Raw genomic sequence first — 10,558 nt, forward strand, 5'->3', positions numbered from 1 at the left:
ATATATATATATATATATATATATATATATATATATATATATTGCAAAAAATACACATTTTTGGTGTTTTTAATTTTTTTAAAATTATAATAAAAAACATGGTAAAAACACACAAGAAAATATATTTATATATTTTAGCGTTTATATATATAAACGCTATATATATTGTGTGTGTGTGTGTTTTTAGCCTGTTTTTTATTATAATTTTTAAATAAATATATATATTTAGTGTTTTAGAGTGTTTATTTATTCATAAATAAATAAAAAACACAAACACACAAAAATATATATATTTTTCTTAGCTGTTTTATTATACACACACACACACACACACACACACACACACACACACACACACACACACACACACACACACACACACACACACACACACACACACACACACACACATATATATATATATTATATTAGAAAAACAAAGATTATTTTTATGACCATTTACCTATTTTACATAAACATTTCCCCACTAATTTTACACTGACTCCTTTATATAATTAAAAAAATATATTCAAATAACTCAGTGTGTAAAAAAAAATGATTCTATGGTCTATAAATCTGACAATATTTCATTCACTTTTTTTGCTTTATGATAATGAGAAATGGGGAAAATGTTATTATGCACTAGGCATAAGTTTAAAATAGGATTAATTTACTTCAAACTAAACACTTTATTTTTATTTTCCACCCTCTTAACCAATTTTAATTAAATAAGATCTGGAAATGTTTGATAACAATTTTGTGAGTTACCAAGAGACACCTTTAAAAAGCATACCACTATAAGAAACCATTGAGGACCTAAAAAAAAAAAAAAAATCCATCATTTAAAAACAAAATAAAGAATATAAAAGATGATGCATGATATCTGTAACCCCTGCCGAGGACTCTTCTGCTCGACAGAGAAGAGCAGAGCAGGCGGATCGCATTAACACGGGAAGAGGCCAGAATCGTACAGCTGAAGTGCCGTTTACTGGCGAACCGCAGACTTCTGCTGCACTGGGACTGGACGGGGAGCGCAGAGCAGCCATTACTTTTTTAGTGATTGTACAAAGTTCCAAAGGTCTTTGATCACCTGTAAGAAAACAAATAGCAGAGAGAGAGAGAGAGAGAGAGAGAGAGAGAGAGAGAGAGGGAGGGGAAAAAGGATGAGCTGGTAAAGCTGGAACAGAGTTTCTCTGATGTAGCGACTCATTTAGATGCTTAATAATTAGAGCCGCGTGAGTCAGTTTGGACCAAAAGCTCCACATTAGCACAGTGTCTGGGGTAAAACTACAGCCCAGAGGAAGGGGGTGCAGTCGGTGTACATACCAGAGGGTATGACTAGTGCCTCTTTTTGACAAAGACATGTCTCACACCTCTTTGCCTGCTATGCTCCCTGGAAAACACACTCACGCTCGCACACACACACTGCACATCTGAGAGGACACCTGCACTGTGAAGACTCGCATGCCTTGTTTTAGTAGAGATGCACATGGCGCAATGCATCAAAGAGCTCATAACTCTTTACCGAGCGTAAAAAAACAACACAAAAACATGTCAACTCCGTTCCAAAACCTACTGTGCTGCCTTGCTGTCTTGTTTATGCATACATTTTGATCCATGTTTATGTTTCTTGCTTTACGTTTTGCTTTTTTTATTTGTTTAAAGCTGCTGTATGTATATTTAGGACTCTTTAAAGCAGGGGTCTCAAACTCAAATTGGCGGGGAGGCCATTTCAATGACTGACAATTCATAGAGGGTGGATTTAAAAGAGTGGAAACCTGACAAACAGTTGAAGTCAGAATTTTTAGCCCCCCTTTGAATTATTTTTTCTTTTAAAATGTTTCCCAAATGATGTTTGACAGAGCAAGGAAATTTTCACAGTATGTCTGATAATATTTTTTCTTCTAGAGAAAGTTTTATTTGCTTTATTTCAGCTAGAAATTATTAGTCAAAATTATTAGCCCCTTTAAACTATTTTTTTTTTTGATAGTCCACAGAACAAACCATCATTGTACAATAACTTGCCTAATTACCCTATCCTGCCTAGTTAATCTAATTAACCTAAATAAGCCTTTAAATGACACTTCAAGCTGTATAGAAGTGTCTTCAAAAATGTCTAGTCAAATATTATGGTTCCACTTTATTTTAAGTGGCCTTAACTACTATCTACTTGCATCAAAAAATAAATACAATGTACTTACTGTGTTCATAATGTATTTGAGAACACTTGTGGTGCTCTTGAGTTGGGATAGAGGTTGGGTTATGAACAGGTTTGGTGGTATGGGTAGGTTTAAGGGTGGGTTAAGGTGTAGGGAATGGTCAGCAGTGTATTTACAAATGTAATTACAGAAGTTAACTACAGATGTAAATACATACAGGTATTTAATCAAGCATAAGAACACAATAAATGCATGTATTTACACAATAAGTACATTGTAACAAACTATTAATTCCTGTGTAAGTACATATTAGTTAAGGGCACTTAATATAAAGTGACCAATATTATTTACTGTCATCATGGCAAAGATAAAATAAATCAGTTATTAGAGACGAGTAATTAAAACGATTATGTTTATAAATGTGTTGAAAAAACTCTTCTCCGTTAAACAGAAATTGGGGAAAAACTAAACAGGTGGGCTAATAATTCAGGGGGTCTAATAATTCTGACTTCAACTGTAATTGATGCATCTTACATTTACATTTAGTCATTTAGCAGACGCTTTTATCCAAAGCGACTTACAAATGAGGACAAGGAAGCAATTTACACAACCAAGAGCAACAATGAATAAGTGCTATAGGCAAGTTTCAGGTCTGTAAAGTCTAAGAAGGGAAGTATTAGTAGTAGTATTATTATTTTTTTTTATTATTATTATTTTTTTAGGACACCAGACATGGCGTTTATATTTCAAGCATTACCTGTCACCAGTGATGATGCAAATGAGCACATGGATTGTGTCACACAGCTGCTGAAATCTATCTGTGGCTGTTGTGTGTATGGCCGAGCATTAGACACACACTTTTCCACAGAGTTTATGCAGTCAAAACTTGATCTTTTTGTGTCTTGTTGTACATATTAAAGGGGGACTTTAAACTGTAATGAAAATACCATAAACAATAAGCATAACAATAGTTATTATTATTGTTCTGTCCCAACCAAAAGTTGCTAAACCAAACCAAAGGTTGAACAGATAAGAACAGCAAAAAGCAGTTTGGGAAACTTAAGTGAATTCACTGGCAATTGTTCTTCTTTACATCTTTTTATTTTACAGTATATCAAAGAAGGCAAAGTATGCACATATTTACTTTAACTTGTTCAATTCAACCAGCGGTACAATTTTATTAACGTACATTGTTTTCATACAAATCCAGACCAATCATTCACTTTTTAAAAAAAATGTCTAATCCACTTGTTTAATCCCGCATTTTTTCGCAGCTTCGTACGACAGAATTTCTCAAGCTCAAACTCTCGTGTGACTATGGTATAAGGCTTGATCGTCCAGCACACTGACTGGTAACCTGTGTTTAGGTCATGTGGTCGGAGGAGGGACAACGTTAAAATAAGTCTTATGCTGTGTTCACACCAGACGCAGAACGCGTGGATAAATCACGAAATTTGACGTAAATAGCCGCGTGAACATTCGAGTTTACTCGCTTCATACGCGCGTCAAACCACGCTTCATTCGCGTGTCAAATTCACATCAGAACAGACGCGGATTCCTGTGATGAGCAGGGCTTCTGTCTGCCCGAAGACTCTAGCTTCATAGCTAAATAGCTAACATGGATTTTATGAAGAAAAAAAACAGTGTTTATGTGCTTTATGAAGACTGAAAAACAGCGTCGATACGTTTAGGGTCGTGTCTGAGTCCACTACATTCTTTCAGAGGTGCATCCAGCTCTGTGAGCTCATAAACTCCTCCAGAAACTTAACCTGGATGACGGAGGCTTTCTGACTGAGCCAAGCCGAGTTTGATGAACAGGTTCTACGTCACAATCACGCCCCCACAAAAGCAAGCTCCTGATTGGTTAACGCGGCACAAATGAAAGCTGAAGTTCAGATTTTCGAAATCGAGAGATTCGCGCGAAACGCTCGTTAAGCACGTCAAATGCGCAAAACGCTCAATTCGGCCCGCGCCATTCGTGCAATTTGCAGAATTCGCCCCGCGCCATTCGCGCGTATCGCCCCTCAGGATGTCTATTCGCGCGTTTGCATTGACTTAACATGTAAATCACTTGCACTTGACGCTTGTTCCGCGTCTGGTGTGAACGCAGCATTATTTTGCATTTTGAATTTGGACTGCAATACCTAGCTCAACCACTAGAATTCTACTTACGGAACCTTTAAATATTCTAAAAATATATTCGTAAATAAAAAATCTTACACATACCTTAGGAACGGAACATTTTGCCAGTTTCAAAACTTTGACTTTTCCAAACCGGGGTATACCTTGAAAACAGTTATCGTGCCATGTCTATATAATACCATGGTTTTAGTATATATGGCACCAGCCAAAGTATGACAGTAAAGTTCAATGATTATTACGCCAGAATGAGAGTATAGTTCCAAGACATATCGACCTAGACAATAACAATGTTTATTTTTCCATCAGTTTCAGTAAACAGTGTAACTACAGAAAATTCATTTTTGGGTAAGATGCTAATGGTCTAATCCGATTCAATGGTTTATGCTAAGCTAAGCTAAACGAAAAGTGTTCCCGCCAGACTCAAAGATCAGCTGAATGGTTGCAAAAATGATTAAACTCAACTGTTGTAAATTGTAAAACTGATGTTAGTTGTAAAATGACACAATAAAAAATAGTGTTGCTTTAAACTATCCAAACTGTAACATAAAACAAGCTAGCTGTGAAAAAAGACGCAAGTTGTTTCGGATAAAAAGATTAAATTCTGAAAATGTGCTTAAATATACAGAAATAATATGACAAAGTAAAAATTATTAGGGTGCATTGAGACCTGGCCGTGTTTTTGTAAGATCCACCCCATTGGTACCACGTACACACACAGACACTCGCGCTGACATTTGCACTCTCTCAAGCGTAATTCATCCTGAGAGGGAAAAAAAAAAGAGGAGCTACAGCAGACATGATAGTGCGCTCGAGTTAAAAGAGAGATTTTTCTCTTTTGACCCAACCGTGGCCATTTGTGCGGGCTGCTTTAGACTACTGCAATATTTTAGGTCAACACCCAGCCTGACACATATGACTGCAAAAAAAAAAAAAAGAGCTCTAGACTAAAAGAGAGAAATGAGTGAACGAGGCATTTAAATCACAGCTAAAGATGTCAGTCCTGACAGCTCCCTCCTGTTCTTCTGAATGCTAAGAGGTCGATCAGTACATATTTCATTTGCTGATAAAAACAAGAGAGCGGCAGGAACATCTCAGTATGCCACCCCCCATCCTGGCCCACTAAGATGCTGAGGCCTATAATACGTTTATAGGGCATGAACAAAGAGAGTGCTTCACATAAAATTTTAAAGGGATAATTCACATTTAAATAAAACTTCTGACATCAATAACTCACCCTTCACTTGTTCCAGTTTGAGTTTTGTTCAGGTGAACACAAAGGAAGATGTATTGAAGAATGGTGGAAAACTGTAACCATTGACTTCCATACTATGTTTTTGCAAGTATGGAATTCAATGGTTACAGGTTTTCAGCTTTCTTCTACATATGTGTTCACCAGAACAAAAAGGTCAAGTGTGAGTAAATTATGATAGAATTTTCATTTTTGGTTGAACTATCCCTTAAAGGTGCAGTATGCAAGTTTGACACCCAGTGGTTGAACTAAGTGAGAGGAGTTTGTATGCAGACCTGGTGCAGTGCAATCTGAGCTGCATCCAATGCTTTTTAATGACCCTAACCCTACCCGTCACAGTGACGTCATTCACTCCATTGAGTGCATTGTGTCTAACATTGCCTCGCTGAGTGATGCAATCTTAGCTTGCATCATAAAGGCTGCATCCAGATACTATTGGAACTAAGTATGCACCCCACCTGCTTCAAAACACACGCAAGAGCAGGTTGCCAGACTGACAACACCAACAAAGGCTGATTTAAGTCTAAATAAAAGCAACGGCACACAATAGAAGGAATATTTTCCATATTAAAATTCTACCGAACACCTGAAATTTGTATATTACAAACAGCTTTACTTTTTTGCCGCTGAACAACAGAACGAACTGTCAATGATCACCTCAGGTACACCTCATGTGCTTTGTTCAGTGTTAAATGCCAATAATGTGAATCCAAAATCAAACTAAAAGTGCTCAGGGGTAGATTAAATAATGTGTCAGTAAGGGATAAGGGATTCATCAGAATGAACATCAAAAATAAGTCCAAGGCACTTGAAATATGTGGTAAAAATATTTAAAAATCTTTATTGACATGGCTATTCCTTAAAACTGTGCCTACGCATTTCGGCAAGCACATTCATCAGGGTAACCAAATTAATATTGTGAGTTTGTATGTCATTTCACTGGCATTCGTTGCAATACTACTGAAAGCAGCAGCAGACAGTTCACATCAGATCTTGAAAATAAACCATTTGAAAAAGAAGTTTAGAACTGTGACTTACACATATCAGTGTGACCAACACATATCAGTGATTCAGCATGTACATTTGATAAAGAGGTTTAAAATGTATTAATTAGACTGTAAACCTCACCATGTTGTTGGAGTGCAGTAAGTGCCCTATTCTGTGATTCTGAATGGCTGTAATTAATTTTCTGTCATGTTTCCTCTGGTGCAAACAGCCAAATTGCTTATCACAGGGTATCTCCTCACAAAGCTTGCTGTTAGGACAGTGTTAAAATGTAACCTGATCACTTAATGTTTACATTTATATTTTTATTATGCGTTAATTAATAACCACCTCATTTGGAACTCTGAATCAGCTTCTCATTTCGGAGTCTGCTACTGTCTACTGGAGGTTGCATTTTGGTCAAGGATGCTTACTTTGAAAGCCTTGCTGACTGAATGAACGGAATACACTTTATTCCAGCAAGGCAACCTGGGGTGCTAAATTATTATCAGCTAAACTGGCACAGGGTGGGTTAAATGACCAAAACAAAGACAGACATTCCAGCACGTGATGGACATTTTCAAAGCAGAATATCTGACGTCAGCATTGTTTTTCATAAAAACAAGAAGGTTTGCTTAGCATGTTCATTAAAGGGCCATGAAACCCCCTCGTTTCAGCAGGGTGTTTTCACACCTCTACTTTGGAAAAAGACTGAAAAGTGGGCGTGTCCAGCTCTGTTTAGGGGGGAGTGTCTATTTGGGCGCACTGAGTTTCAGAGTCAAAACAAACACACACGGGAGAAAGTGGCTGTGTTTACATGGACATCTGTAGTCAAATTATTTGCCAAATTATTAAATGGTGGACTTTAACTGCAGTTTGGCTCTTTCATTCAGGGAATTTATTCACGTCCCTCGCGACAAACAAGATATTTGATTCGAGGAACTGCTCTAAGCGTGTATTTTTCATGCAATTTTTGATACCGCACGGCGAATGAGAGAAAAAAACCCTCCGCATTTCCCGAAAACTTAGGTGCACACGGCAGGTAGTTTTCAGAAAGCCGCGTGTGTTATTCCGGTCACAAAATGCGGTGAAAATCCTACACGAGGTTAAAGTTTGGTTGTGGTGCTAACATGTTTACACTCAGTGCAATAGTTAACTTAATTCGATACGACCAAACTGAATAAACAAAGAGCACTGGTCGCTCACTTACCAAATCTGTAGAGACAGGACAATCACCAGCAACTAGAGCCGCGTCTTTATTAAGAGGAGACTACAAGCGAATCCGGATCTCAGCGTTTGCAGATGAGAACAGCTCTCAGCTAAACAATAATCCTCCTTAGACACGTAAGTTATTGTTATCGAGCGTCGCGTACACTGTAATCCACACGTGACTCCAGCTGAGTTCTCACAGCGAGAAAATGAAAACAAAACTTAACTGCAGCAAACTATAAAAGAAACACTTCACGCTTGTTTTGCCAACACAACGTGGCGTCTCTGTCATCTAAACACTGTGACAGTAATGAATGTTAATGAAGTTGCACAATAGAACGCGCTGATTGGTTTGAACCAAGCCTTACTCATGCATTAATGCATCACACTGTAAGACGTAATAAGACACACTCTGGCACAGACGTCCAGTCTGCATGCTGGAATACAACACTATTATCTCATGGTCATGACGCTGCTTCAAAAATTAATTTCAAACCGGAAGTACGAATTTGCTTGAAATAACGCAAAAACAACCAATTTACACTTTTTAGTGAAATATATGTGTCCTAATAGTGTTTTTAGCATTGTGGGACACATATACGACTGTCAACAGCTCAAAAAAATGTGTTTTAGTGTTTCGTGACCCTTTAAATATCTACACCGGATACCACAGGACTTAACATCAGGCAGTTGTTTGGGATTTCTAAAGGTGTTCACATGTAAATTCCCCCAGCTTGGCCAGATTTGGCTCCAAACCAAGCATCTTTGAATGCGGAGCCGTAAACAAAGTTACAAGACATATCATGCGCTCCGCCAGACAAAAGAGAACCTCCGGCCACACCGTGACTACATCACATTCGCTGCACGCTCTCAAGTAAACTAGCGTCAACTATAAACCAGCCTTAAGGCTCAATCGTCCAGCTCATCCGCTGACTCTTGAGGATGTCATCAATTTGGCAACCTGCATTTGCGCTTAGTGATTGAAGAAGGGGCTTCGTAAAAAAAAAAAAAAACCTCTCAAGTATTTTGAATTTGGACTGCAATACCTAGTTCAACCACTACAATCCTACATATCCTACTAGGGCAATCCTAAATACACTTTTAAATATGCTCAAACACACAACTTTGGAAAAGCAGTTCTTGTTTGTTTTTTTTTTCTCAGCGTATAAGTGTGACAGTGCTTTATGAAAGTGTCGATACTCACTTGCTTATCAGAGATCTTGAAAGAGCTTCTAGCGAAGTTCTCGAACTTCTGTTCCGTCTTTGGAAATGGCTTCCCCTGAAACACATATTTTTGTTGAAATGAAATGGCCCTTTTTCATCACTTGTGTCTCTCTGCTAAGTGTTGAGCTCATGCTGACTCAGAGCCAGGGCTCTGCCGCGGTGATGAACAGGGTGAGTCGTTGGGTGTTGGACGCACTTCAGTGAACTCGCATTTTTTTGTGGCCTTTACAGTAATTCCAGTTTCCCCCTTATCTACAGCAGACCGAATGAAATCACACGGACACAAATCATCATATCTGCTCAACACAATCCATCCGCGGTATCCTTCCAGTTCTATTACTACACAACATACTAATCATCTCGCTCTCCTGTTCCTGGAGCTTTTAAGAAGTGTGCAGCTTTATGTTTTAAAGGAACAGTCTTTATATTGTATCTACCATTATAGAATCTTAAATTAAAATAAGCAACACTGATAATAAAATTAATGCTTCTTTAGCACCAAACCAGCATTATAGAATGTCCAAAACATCACAAATTAAGAATGCTTAATATTCTAAATGACTAAATCGCACTTTTAAATATATTCAAATGCAACTAATTTAAATAATAATGTTTCATAGGTAATAAGAGTTGAGGAGAAACTGCTAATTCCCTTCAAACCCAGGTGAGCAAATTTGTACATTTTCTGCCCCATTAAAGGCTTCTTTCTCATTATGTAGTTAATAACAAACGATATACAACATGTTTTTATCTATGGGACGTAGTTTGGACAGATCGATTCTTCGCCTTGTACAGTCATGAAGCCTGAAACCCCCTGTCGTCGATCCATCTTGCAGTGTAAACAAAGCAGCGACAAAATGCTAGCCCAGATAGTCACGCAGTGTGTAAACATCAGTGACATGACTACTTTGAAAATCCTGCAGTCTGAACTCGGCATTAACTGTTCCAAGTTACAACAGATATACCCACATTCATTTTTAAGTAAATCAACTTGTTGCTTTTAAGGCAACCGGTTTACTCATAAATCGCCTTTTTACACTAAAGTTTATCAGAGCATCTCTAAAACCATCATAGTGTGTTTGCATACAGTTGTTTAACATTATCTGTAAGTATTGGTAAAAAAAAAAAATACCAATGCAATAAGAAACATCCCAAAACTCTTATAGGGGATCTTATAGATGTGAAACTGAAGACTGTTAATGGTCAGGCCTGCAGACCCAATGCATGCATTTGGGAACTGATTGAGCAGGTGGACTCCGAAAGGCTGGTTAATCCCAATATGCTGATGTAATATAGCTGGTCATTCCCCCTCCGGCCTATAACTCAGACACCTCATTAACATTTGACCATCTCGTCATCTGCAAAACCGACCTTCTTACTGTTAATACACAGCATGTGTTTGCATGCACGTGACAAGAAATGCACCAACAGTTAGCAGAGAGACAACTGAGATTGAGGAAAAAAGTGGAGAATTCCTACCTCTTTAGCTGCTGATGTAAGTTTGCTTTTGACTTCACTCAGGCTGGGAATGCTGGGAGTCTTCCCAGAAGGCCCTGCAGCAGACTTGTCTTTTACTTTCTGCGGTGTCTGT

At 37.9% G+C, this 10,558-nt stretch overlaps 1 protein-coding gene across 2 annotated transcripts in view; it reads right to left on the reverse strand.

The window, feature by feature from the left end:
* Positions 1–423: 423 nt before the first annotated feature.
* npm1b (nucleophosmin 1b) overlaps positions 424–10,558 on the reverse strand; it is a 52,554-nt gene continuing 42,419 nt past the window's right edge. For both annotated transcript variants that reach the window (NM_001166155.1, XM_005173088.5), the window contains 3 exon segments: positions 424–1,090; positions 8,948–9,022; positions 10,447–10,554. In NM_001166155.1, the coding sequence (NP_001159627.1) occupies positions 1,046–1,090; positions 8,948–9,022; positions 10,447–10,554 (228 nt within the window). In that variant the 3' untranslated portion in view covers positions 424–1,045.

Source organism: Danio rerio, chromosome 14, assembly GCF_049306965.1.
Source record: "Danio rerio strain Tuebingen ecotype United States chromosome 14, GRCz12tu, whole genome shotgun sequence".
Lineage (NCBI taxonomy): Eukaryota > Metazoa > Chordata > Actinopteri > Cypriniformes > Danionidae > Danio > Danio rerio.